Genomic DNA, 12,592 nt, shown 5'->3' with positions numbered 1-12,592 from the left:
ATAGCTAAAGACTTCATTCGGAATCTGATGGAGAAGGACCCTAATAAAAGATACACCTGTGAGCAAGCAGCACGGCACCCTTGGTAAGCAACAGTCACTGCTGTGTGAACCCCTCAGGACAGAGAGCATCATTTCACATTCCTGGATGGAAGTGTTTTTTCCGTCACGTAGTGTACTACGCTCTACCAAATAATTATGTGCTCCTATTCTTGTAACCCTCACCTTTGTCCTCCAGCTTTTCCCAGAAAACCATGGTGGTCTTTAATCTCATGCACCAACCTGTTGAGTATCTGTACAAGGATTCAGTGAAATGCTGAATTATTACATATGTTGACTGTAGTGCAGCAGTGCGATATGCCAAAATGGTTGAACTCAGAAATCACATTTTGGGGCAAAAGGTCAGATCCTGCAGGTGTGCAGAAAGTTGGGTATCAACCTGTTCAAGAGGTCCTTGCCAAAGTAATATCAGAGCACTTAAGAGCACCCTGTGAAGCAGGAGGTCTTCGTCGGTGCTTCACAGATGGTAGTCCACCTCCTGCTTGCAGCAAGGAGCTGGTTTCACATGCTGTTTAGCCTCTCTTGTTGAATGGAAGAGATAGGAAACCCTAGAGAGGGATCAGCTGAGTCTGAATTGGCTACAGCAATCCTATCTCTCTGCAGTAACTACAGAAAAGTAGCTGATCTGAGTGTATTTGTAATTCAGACCTCTATTAAGTGCTTTAAATTAGATAATGCCTTTGGACATGAATGACTCCACCAACGTTACCGAAGAATTATGTAGCCGAAACAAGAGTGGCTCATGTACTTTTGGCCAACCGTGAGTGACTGAGCGTCACTATTATTTTGGTTGTTATAATAGCTGCAACAGAAAGGAGTCAATGGCATGACATTTTCACCCTGGGCGTGCATTAGACTGTTTTTGTGCTGCCACAGTTACCACAAATACCATTTCCTTTTGCAGTTTCTGGAGCACTGGCTGGACAAGAGCATTAGGCTGTGCATTTGCAGGGGAACAGAAGTTTTTCCTGAGTGTCCATAGCTTCTCAGAGAAGAAACTGGGTCATCATCATAACTAGCTCAACACCTTGATGGTCCGCAAAGCCATTCTGGTGATGCAATTTGAGCCCAGGGATTGGCCTAGAGTAGTGTAGCTGAGTACAAAATGTGTGGTAAGAAAAGCGCAGAAGTTGTCCGTGAGCTTTAAGGTAGCACTGCTTTCTGCTGGGAGCTGGAGGCATTTCTTCCGAGGATGGAGTCTTCAGCCCTCTGAGGTTGGGGAGCTTTGTCAGTGATGCTCTGGTCTTCCTCAGCAGACATGGGGTTTGGACATGTTCCTTGACCTTTCTAGCTCTGCAGTGACAGAAATTGGTACCCAGCTTAAAACTGTGTTTCATTTCAAAGCAGAGTAGACTTATGGCTGTAGCTACAGAACAAATACTTTGGTCTGGCCTCAAGGGATTTATGTTCCTCTCTCAGGCTGTCATTGGCTTGTCTCACCTCACTGCTGATCTCAGTCCTGGGACTAGATGGAAAGTAAATCCTTTCAAAGTTTTTTACCATTCTGTCTTACTTGCTGATAAAGTTGTGCCAGTACACAGGCTAATGAATTACCCCCATCATTAATTAACGATTTGACACTCATGAAGGCCTTCAGTAAGTTATGACTACGAAAGTGATAGAAATACAGTGAAGTGGCACTGATTTCTTCAGAGTGTGAATGATGTACAGATGTTTGACTGCAGATTGTCAGTCGCTGTGGTTACAAATCAGACTGAGGGTAGGACTGAGGATCAGCCTTTACAATTATAAAGTCTCAGGAAAAGCTTGGGATGCAGAAAGCAATGTAAATCATTGAGAAAAGCAAGGTTGTTGCTTTTCATCCTCCATGCTGATGACAGTGAGAAACATTTTACAGATGGTTTTTAGCTGCATCAGTGGCTGGCATCAATACAGATGAGAGATGAGGAGAAGTCAAGACCTGGGCCAGCCCTTTTTCCAGTGTCCCATCAATAACTGCATGGTCTGTGTGACAAAAAGGAAATTCGGGAAACAAAATCCAGCTTTTGTGAGGTGAAAAAAAAAAACAACAACTATATGATACTGACCTGAGCCTCAGGAAATTAAACAAGTTACAAAAGTCAATATTGGAAATACAGAATAAACAATGGGAATGCAACTCGCAGCAGAGAATGAGGTGACCATTTGTATAACTGAGAGGCAGATTTTCCAAAGCCTTACATCCAAGATACACAAAACGTAGGCATCCAGCTCTTGGCCCCCACTACATCTGTGTTGGCTGCTGGAGTGCAACAAAGAAACGTGGCACTTGTAACACACACAGCTTCTGGGCCCTCCTAAAGGAACAAAATGATAAAATGTGTTTTAATTCCTTTTTTTTTTTTCTCATTATTTTTTTCTTTTTCATGTCATGGCCAAGGGCCAGTGGAAACTCACAGGCTGCTCCATAATTTTTTATATTTTCTGCAGAATCCGATCTTCCATTTAAAAACAGCCCCCAAAAAAAGGATTTTCCCTCATTTCTGTGGCAGAGGGTCTGCTTCTGCCAGGCTGACTTTGCAAGGCAGTGGTTCAGTTGCAGGGCTACGTCCCAACCACGTAAAGCGTGGCTCAGGGTCAGCTTCTGAGATGTCAGACACGCAAATGGCACCGCAATAGGGAGGGTTAAAATATTCGTCATGTTTATACCCCACATCCCAAATCCATCTCCCTTTGACACAGAGACAATATGTGCCAGTGGATTACAGCAGGGCAGTTGTACAGTGAAAGCAAAGCATGGAGGTTTCCAAAGATAGGGCTTCAGATCTATCTCTGTCCTCCCCAGTGAGCTCTTTAGCAAAACTCAATATCTCATTCCTCCTCACTCTGAAAAGCTTCCTGTAGCATAAATGTTGCAGTTATGGACCTCTCTGGAGAGTAGTGCAGTGATTTTTTGGAGGATTTGGATCCTGTAGTGATAAATGCTACCAAAATGGCTTTTTGGATATCCAAGGCTACTCACCCAGATATTATCTGTTATTTCAGAGTTAGCGCTAAGTTCTCCTTTTGCCAAGCCATTGCTCAAGAAGCATTTTCCACCCAGATTGCTTACACCAGGAAATAATGAGGTTTTTACTGCTTCTTTTCTCATTCTAGCCATCATATCTGTTGCAATGGCATCCTTCCCTCCCCTTTGAAGGAGGGGAAGGCCTTTTCGGTGGAGGAGGAGGAAAGCTCTGTGCTTCCTCTCAATAGTCAGCTGTGTCCTTCTCTCAGCCTGGGCATATTTCAGTTTCCAACAAGTGCAGGCTTGAGTTCCTTTCTCTTGTGATTGTGTTCAGTGTTGCAGTAGTTGGAGATAAAGATGCAAGTGTTCAGCCAGCAAAGAGAGGCTACCACATCTTTTGTAACGGGGGCATCCCATGCCACCTTTTCACATGAGCACACATTGTTCAGCATACAAGCCCATTAGCAACATCACCTTCCACAGTGTCTACATAGCGTTGTCTTCTCTGTGTGTGATGAGAAGTAATGAGATATGTAAGACTACTGGCTTAGTGGGAAAAGATAGTCAGAGCAGACTTCAAGTAGTCGCACAAACAATATGCTCTTGCAGTCTTATACTTTGTATAGGCCTTAGTGGCATCTATTTTTTTTGTCTGCAGGATTGGTCCTGTAGAGCAAAGTAACTGGTGAAGCATCTTTGAACCCTATAGTTTGCATGAAGTGAAATCCTGATTTCCATCTGAACATGAGGAAGAACTTCTTCCCTCTGAGGGTGACGGAGCGCTGGAACAGGCTGCCCAGGGAGGTTGTGGAGTCTCCTTCTCTGGAGATATTCAAGACCCACCTGGACAAGATCCTGTGCAGCCTGCTGTAGGTGACCCTGCTTCATCAGGAGGGTTGGACTAGATGACCCACAGAGATCCCTTCCAACCCCTACCATTCTGTGATTCTGAGGTTAATGAGAGTTTTGCCACTGACTTCGGTGAGAGTCGGGGTTTGGCTCCTTGTCTCCACAGGTGAACACAGAACATCAATCCAAGTCACTGGTGCTGTGTAAATGGTAGAGAATTAGTATATACAATCAGGTGGCTCCATGTAGTGACATTTTCCAGCTTTTCCTTTTTCTTCCTGCTGTGAAATCTTTTCCTGCAGTATCAGATCATTTGGCTCGGCCACATATTAGGAAGAAATGTATGAAATCATGAATACTTAACAGAAAGGCTATAATCTGGTTGTGATAAAAATAGTTAACTGTGCATGAGATGGCTATCTGGCCATGAGATTTTGTTGTTTCAATGTATAACATTTATGAACAACAATCTGATTCCAAAATATACCTCTTATTTTAATTAGCATGTTTTTATTAAAAACTTCCAAACAGGGCTTGCAAGAACTGGATCTTGCAGGATACTACATCTGTTCCTTTAAGGTTAATTATCTCTTTGAATTTTGGGAAACTGCTCAAGAACAGTCAGCTATTCACATGACTAAATGTTCGTGCAGGATCAGACCCTAAAAAAAGTAAATACTTCTTCCCAACGGCCCACTTTTCTGTGCTGTATCTGCTCCCCACATGCCTGCATTTACGTGATGTTTTTGCTATTTATAATCAAATGGCCTTGGCAGGGGGACGGTATGTTAAACTCGGAGTTGGCAGAAAAAGAGGTTAATAATTGCAGTGAAGTGTGGTGGCTGAAACAGTACAATATGTAAGACTTATTGGTGTAATGATTACACCCCAGACTGTACAGTCTGCCCATTTATACAGATTTCTCCAGTTTAATATACAGGTGACTTACGTTTTCCATTGGAAAAGTTATTTATTTTATAGTGCATCTTTCACTGAGGTTTGCACTGTTTATGATGTGTTGCAAAGCTGCAACGTTTTGCTTACTTGTTCCACTGTGACTTTTCAAAAAGGACATAGAAAATGAAGGTAACAAAAGAGTGCGGTAATTTTGCTGCAGCTTGATAGATTTTAATGCTTCCCTAGCTCATATTAATCACAGCAATTAAGTTTATTAAATATATTGCCATGTCAGAACCCACATCCTGTTTAGGGCAGTTGCTCAGGTTGCAGTTTTGAGGGCGAGTAGCAGAAACCTGAGGACCTATTTTTTCCAGCTATAGGATCACACTGCACTCCCGGTCAGGTCAGCCTGAGTCCTGCAGCCCCAAATTCAGCCTCCAGGTTTGGGTCAGAGGCAAAGAAAACAGTTCTCAGAGGGCAAGGAGAAGGTCCAACAGTTAGGAAACTAGTATGGGAATTGGAAGGCATGCCATGAATTTATTTGCTCTGTCACGCATTTTCCAAGTGACCTTAAATGGGATTTAGAGCTGTGTGCTGAAGGCGGTTATGGCATCGAAGGCAACTTGGGACATTTAAATCAAATGTATGTATTGCCTCCCTGTATAGACTGTATGGGGGAGAAGGAGATTGTGGCACCTGAATTGGACACCTGTGTCTACGGGTACGAGTGTGGCCCTCGCCTTTCCCCACTGCCTGTGCAGAGGGAGAGCGGATACTTGGGATGTGCCGATGTCCATCCCCACCTACGCTGAAGAACTGCAAAGCTTTGGCAAGGATTGAGCCTCTGCAAGTTGTGACCATGACCCTGAGTGTTTATTATGTGCCAGAGAGCATGATCCAGATAATAATTTCCACCCAGGGAGAGCACATAGTTTACAAAGAGCTCCGTTCTCAGACAATGTTGTTTGAAGTGTGAAAAGGGCTCCCTGAAGGGAACTGCTGATGTTTACAACATTAAATCAAACTCTTATCGAGTTCATCCCTGCACTCTATTTATTTTGGACCATCACTGATACAGTATGTGTGTGTGTATATTTATAGGCATGCATGCGTGTATCTGTGTGTATATATATGTGTCTGTGTGTATGTATAGAAGAGTTATGATCCTTCAGTATTATCCATTACAGTTAGCTCCGTGTTTCCTGTCATCATACTCCAGAGTATTTCCAAGCACTGTTTGGCCAGCACAGCGTTTGAGTTGGCTGCCTTCAGTACGAAGGTTCACAAAATACTGATTAAAGGCTCTGCCTGCCTTCGTGGGCAGGGAGGACGCGAGAGACATATGCTTGCAGTATGTTAACAAAGAACCGTCCAAAAGGAAATTTACTGGTTTTGTCTTTGTTGGAGGTTTCTATCAAAGCTTAGAAGTGGTATGGCCAGATAAATTGCTGTGATAGCTTTGAACCCAGATAGAAAGCTAAAATAAATCAGGTACTATGAAATAATATTTGATCGTTAGATTAGACTCTTCTCATGTGCGGGGCCAGATTTGTTATGGTTATTCATGAGAAATATCCTGCTTAGCTTCAGTGGAAGTATTTGTGATGCAGAGTTGTCAGATTGTGGCCCTTGGTATCCAGTTCTGTGTATTGAGACACTTACATATGTACAACTGGATGTAAGACCAGCTTCAACACAAGGTTCCCCAAACCATTGTCAGTACGTAGCTGCTTTCAGTTGCTGCAAAACAGGGACCCCGAGAGAAAAGCCAGATTCCAGTTAGGCTAATCAATCCTTGCTCAGTTCTGGGTGATGCTCAGCATGATAACAGTTCATACATTATTCCAACTTGTTAATTTTCTTTTTGTATACATGTGTGGTAGGTAGAAGTAATGCCTTTTACTGGGCCAACTGGTACCGTTGGTAAAAACAAGCTTCAGTGCTGACAGTTAACTATGAAGCCAAGAACTATTGCTCAGGGTTTGACTAGATATGCATCAGTTTGATCAGCTCTGAGAGAGAAGATGGCTGTTTCTCAGGGAAAATGGAGCTGATTCCTGTAGGAGAAGGGTATGTTGTGCTGGAAAGGGAGGAAGAAAGAAAAGTGCTAAGATACTTTTTTTTTCATAAAAGGAAAAGCAAGATGGTTTATAGCCTGTGGACGTGGAGAGTTATGGGAAGGTGGAAGGGTGATTATAACATGTTCTAAAACCAGTATGTCTGTTAAATTCCATGCTTTATTTTCTCCGCATGGGAACTAAAGTTCATGATTAAGTACATTCAGCTCAGATGTAATGATGCTCATTATACTGATCTTGGGGTGGGTTTGTGCGCCTAAAAGCTTATCTCATTTTTCAGACTCTAACCACTGACCATACAAGAGGTATGACTTCTACCTGCTCACCTCCACCTCTCTTACCTGTGTCCTTAAACCACCACATCTCCAGCAAAACACCAACAGCAAATAGATGTTAACATTTCTTTTGTTTTTGTAGAAGTAAAACTATACTAGAAACACTGTTATGTCATGAATATTTTATAAAAGTTTGAAGATCTTCCAAGGCAAAATACAGTATAAAAGCAGAGTCCTCATGTTACAGCATTGCACCGTTAACAGAATAGTTCCTCAAAGGTGTCTTGGAGAATGATCCTACAACCAGCTTTGGCAGCCAGGGCTGTGTTTTGGGCCACACCGTTCCGCATACCAGCATGTGTTTGAACGGATCCTGCTGTGCTAAATTAGCCCCAGCACTGCTGTTATTTTTCTCTGACTGAAAACTAGCATCTGCAAGGTGTTAATGCTGCTGGGGGAGACTTTAGATGTAGGATGATCCCCATCACTGTAGTATTTGAGGGCTTCACAGTGTTCATCCCCTTGTAAAGTAAACAACTACTGTTCTCCATGTTTGGGAAACATCCAAATACCAAGACTATTTTTCTGGAGTTACCAGAATTGCATAATCAACATACAGTTAGTGGTGGTAGAAGACAGTTTATGAATTATTGGAACCAGCAGTTTCTTATAGAAACCACCAGCATTTCAGAAAACTATCCCTAAACTCAAAAAAAATACATAGCCTGTATTTGAGCTACATGCCCAATGAAAAGTTTCATACAGCAAAAATGGATTTGCAAATCCTCGTAGAGTCTGGCAGGAAAGACCTTCCGGAAGAGCTGACAAGGGTGTCATACCCCAAGAACTTGGTCTACCCGTGTTTCCAAAATAAAATTTGACAAGAGGGAAACATGATCTGTGCTTATACAGCTTGTTAACAAACTTGTTCACAAAGCAAAATGCTTCATTAGCTTTGGAGGAAAAAAGTTCCTTGCCAATGTAAGTAAATTTTCTCTTTGCAGCTTGGTCTTTTCGATCAGTTACTGAACAGATACTTCGGCTTGTAGCTGTCCACATATGAAGCATCTGGCTTAATTCGGCAGATTTGTAGTATGATGGTCAGCACTCCCAGCTGGTTCATGCTGAGGACACCTGCCTTCACCAAGGAGTGGTCCTCAGAGAGAGCAGAGCGCTCACAACATTTTGGAGTGATTGTAGGGCCTGTCTGCACCAAAAGGCTGAGTGGGGGCAAGGCGAGTGTGCACAAATCTGCACATGCTTGTGCACCTAAGCTAACAAGCTGTGCAAGGCACGCAACACAACTAGGGTCTTCTCAGGCTGCCGAGTCATCTCTTCATAGAAGTGACCTGGAGGCAGTAAGAGATGCTCTGTGTCATGGCATTTGGGTCATGTAGGTGTGGCTGCGGTAAAGCTGTAGGAGCTACTTCACATGATGATTTCATGCTAGAGAAATACAAAAAATGCACTATATGGTGGGTGCAAGGCCAGGTGGGCTCTGTGTCCATCTGAGAGTATATACTGCATGGGATCCGTCAGGGTCTGTGCTGGGCCTGGTAGTATTCCCTACAAGGGACAGAGGATGGAGCAGTGAACACAGTGCTTAACCTAGATGCTTGCTCACCAAGCTTTTAGCTGCCTGGCCTCATTTGGGAAATCCATACCAACTTGCCTAACTGTTAGTGGGAGAGGTGATCAGAAGGAAACCTCTTCAGAGGAAGATCTGAAGATCTTCCAGTTCTCAGTCAAACACCTCTCGTTTATCAACAGCACAGGGACCCAAGAGAGGATGTCAGGTGCCATTTGGGAACTATGCTTTGCTCATGGCATCAGTTCTTCTGTCTACTGGAGTTAGAGGTTATGTGGCAGTAGCAGTCAGCCAAGTGCCCTTCCCGGTTGGAGGTGGGCTACCCAGAGTAGGAATCCTTCTCCTTCCTGCCCACAGTCCTGCTGGCTCCAGTACTCTTGAATAACCCAACATAGATAGCTCGGTTGCCACAGGATGGGATGGGTGGGTCTCCACTCTTCGGAGATGGGGCTTTAGTCTCTCACCTTACTCCCAAAAGCAAGTAGTTCATCTCATTTCTCTCACATCTTGGGTGAGTGTTGCCAACAGGAAGGAGGGGAACAATTCGGAGGAGACTGGTTCCAGAGAGCACTTTTTAGATGTGCCATTGAAATGAAGGTAGGAAAAGCTTTGAAGAACAGGGTTACAGTTTTGAACGACCTGGGCAAAATGAAAGCGATGTCTCGAATCCATGGGACACATAAATGGAAACAGCAGGCTGGGGTATGTAAGCAGAGTTTCATCTTTTAAGAAACACAAAGCAATGCTGCCATTCCGCTGCCTTAGTTGGAAACCAGTGAACACTTCAGGTACCGCCTTCTAAGGAAGATGTGGACTCGTTGGAGAAAGTCCAGAGAAGCTCACTAGATCAGAGGATTAGAAATATGAGTTATGAAGAAGCAGTGAAAGAATCAGTTTGTTTAGTCTAGAGAAGAGAAAATGGAGAGAAGACATGATAACAGTTTTCAAATATGTGAACGGTTGCTTCAAAGACAAAGGGAATAAACTATTTTTCATATCTTCTGGGAGATAGTGGGGCACTGGAATGGGTTGCCTGATGAGTCTTCATCTTTTGGAGATATTTAAGGACTGGTTAGACAAATATCTGTGAAAATTATTTTGATAGAGCTGGAGTGGGGGAAAAGACTGCTGAGAACCCCAGACCCTCTAATTATTTTATTGGAGGTCCACAGACTGGGAGGCTCTGTGTCTGATAGATTCTCAATTTCTTATAATTTTTTGTTGCTAATGGACATTGGGTTTCTACATTGTGGCTAAAAAATTTGTTTCTGAAAGCATCATGTACAACGTAGGAGGCAATCTGTGCTTCCTGGCTTCACCTACATTAGATAGCACTAATTACCCCAGCACATGGCCCAACATCAGTTCACTATGGTGCCTAGTCTTCCAACAGATCTCATGCCTTGAGGCGTTAAAAGAATCAATAAAATTCCCTTGAAATAATTGTGTTTACTGGAGATTTGAATGTCTTTATCTGTCTAAGAAACTGTGCAAGATCAGTGAAGTTATCAGGTCAAGTATTGTTCAGTGTAAGTTATTTGTGCAGCCTGCGCTGCTTCAGTGAGCGTCCATGTATCTGCTTCACTGTAAATCTACATTAATCATGATGAATGGCTATGTACATTGCAGGGAGGCAGGAAAATCTCCAGTGCAAACGGAAATCAGACAGGTTGGAGTGGCTCTGGAAGCTGCTGCACGGCGGAGGCTGAAGTAGTCTCAGCCTGTTGATGTTAAATCTTTAGATGTAAAGGGAAAAAAAAAGATTGAATCTTTTCATCTAGGGCTGTAATGGTGACAGCAAGGAGCCGTGCGCCAACAAAATAAGGTCGTACCACTTTGTAGCTGCCAGACCCACAAGCCTTATCTACGCTTGCTTTTATGGCCTCAGATTTTCCACCACTGCTGCCAGCACAAACAGCGGTGGGAAGTTTGAGCCCTCGTGTGAATGAAACCATCATCACTGCAGGAGCAATCACACCTTGAACCAACCAGGAGACGAAGAAAGAGTATTCAAGGAGAGGAACAGTTCTCTTAACACTTGTCTGTCTGTTTCAGGATCGCTGGTGATACAGCACTCAACAAAAACATCCATGAGTCAGTCAGCGCTCAGATCCGGAAGAACTTTGCGAAAAGCAAATGGAGAGTAAGTGGCCCATCCTCAGGGATGACACTTAGACACGTAACTCTGCGAACGCCTCCCTTTCAGCATGCTTTTGTGGCACAAAATTTTGGTCAAAATACTTGATCTAGACTTAGGTTATATGTCCCCTGCAGGGCCTTTTATAGAGGATGCTACTCACCGAGTATATCAATATAATGAGCATGGGAGATGGGACTGGGGCTGCTAACAGCTAAAGCACCCGTGGTTATATGTGGATTTGGGATCAGCATTGCAGGGGGACATGAAGCAACGCAGACACCCTCTGTGTTGGTACAGGGAAGGATGTGTCAAATATTACTTTCCTTGTAGGCTGCCACATCCCAGTGGAGTGCTAGAAGGGGAGCAGGACCAGGGCAGAAATGCATGTGGTTTGATGTTGCCGTTTCTAGCTTAGAAACTAGAAATTGGGAAAAGTTTGAAAGATAATGGACTCATTCACTTCTGAGAACTCTGAGCAGCCAGGAAAGGAGCAGAAAACCACCTCCAATTTTTTTATTCTTTCTTTCTTTCTTGTGTTTTTATTGCTCCAGCAAGCGTTTAACGCCACAGCGGTCGTGCGACACATGAGGCGGTTACACCTCGGCAGCAGCCTGGACAGCGCGAGCACCAGCGTGTCGAGCACCCTCAGCCTCGCCGCGCCGCTTCCCGACGCAGCCACCCGGAAAGATTGTGAGTAGCTGACATCCCAGCAAAGCTCCTGCCATGGCAGCTGAGCAAATTTGCGGGATCCCTATTTTCTCCTTCACCCCCAGGCTGCAGTCCTCGCTGCCAGTAGGTTCGGCTTTGTGCAGGCAGGTGTTTAAAGTAAGGGCTGAAAAGGGACCGAGGCCCTCATTTTTAGCTGGCCAAAAAAAAAATAATGATTCAACTGGACAAAGTTTATGCATTAAAAAGATGAGTATTTGGCTTGGTGCATTCTTGAGAGAAAAATACTGTTTCTTATGGAGAAAAAAGGCTTTCATTTGGGAAAAAGACCCAGATCCCCACAGCAAAAATATTTCGTGTTTGGTTCAAAGCTGAAAAAGTTTACTCGAAGTGTTTATGTTTTCATTTCCAGTATTATGATAAGACATTTTTCTGTAATAATTGGCTTGCTTTCCTTTTCCATTTTCCATGGAGGAGACTGATCCTGCCAGTCTGACCCAGCTCCCCTCTTCCTGGGCCCAATTAAGCTCCTGCACGAAGAGGCTCGTTTGTCTTAGCAGGACTCAGGCTCTGTACATCACAGTGGGACTTGGCCTGCTGCCTTGTTTGTTATGTGCTATAATTGAGATTTTCAAGCTGCCCAGTGGAGTCAGATGTTTGGGATATGTATTTTTTCTGAATACATGGCAGCAAAGGGATCATTTGCAAGACACAAATGCTTCCTTTGCAGTGAAGCCTATTTAGTCTCTGGCTTCTGATCAATTCTTTTATTCCCTTCTGTCCATCTGTAGAGATTTTTATATCACAAAATGGAGGGATGTGAACTTCACAATTAGAGGAGATTATTTTAAGGTGCAGCACCAAACAGGAATGCTAATAGCTTATGGTATTGCAAGTCAGTGCTTACTTCACTGGGGACTGAAGTGGTCATTTCTAGACTATACCCTGCACTATTCTGGAACTAAAAGCACCTGCTATTCAGGGTGGATTTTGGATGGTGCCGCTACCTGCCTCTACCACCCCTCCTTGACAAGGACATGCCACCAGCCACAGTGCCCACAGCTCTGGATGAAAGCCAGGGTTTCTCTTGCT

General features: G+C 43.7%; 1 protein-coding gene across 4 annotated transcripts in view; it reads left to right on the top strand.

Moving 5' to 3' along the window:
- CAMK1D (calcium/calmodulin dependent protein kinase ID) overlaps positions 1-12,592 on the top strand; it is a 228,829-nt gene that overhangs the window by 205,701 nt on the left and 10,536 nt on the right. For all 4 annotated transcript variants that reach the window (XM_075428202.1, XM_075428200.1, XM_075428199.1 and 1 more), the window contains exons 8-10: positions 5-83; positions 10,750-10,837; positions 11,386-11,524. In XM_075428202.1, the coding sequence (XP_075284317.1) occupies positions 5-83; positions 10,750-10,837; positions 11,386-11,524 (306 nt within the window). The remainder of the gene's footprint in view (positions 1-4; positions 84-10,749; positions 10,838-11,385; positions 11,525-12,592) is intronic.

This window comes from Opisthocomus hoazin, chromosome 8 (assembly GCF_030867145.1).
Source record: "Opisthocomus hoazin isolate bOpiHoa1 chromosome 8, bOpiHoa1.hap1, whole genome shotgun sequence".
NCBI lineage: Eukaryota > Metazoa > Chordata > Aves > Opisthocomiformes > Opisthocomidae > Opisthocomus > Opisthocomus hoazin.
This window is presented reverse-complemented; position numbering and strand designations above follow the sequence as displayed.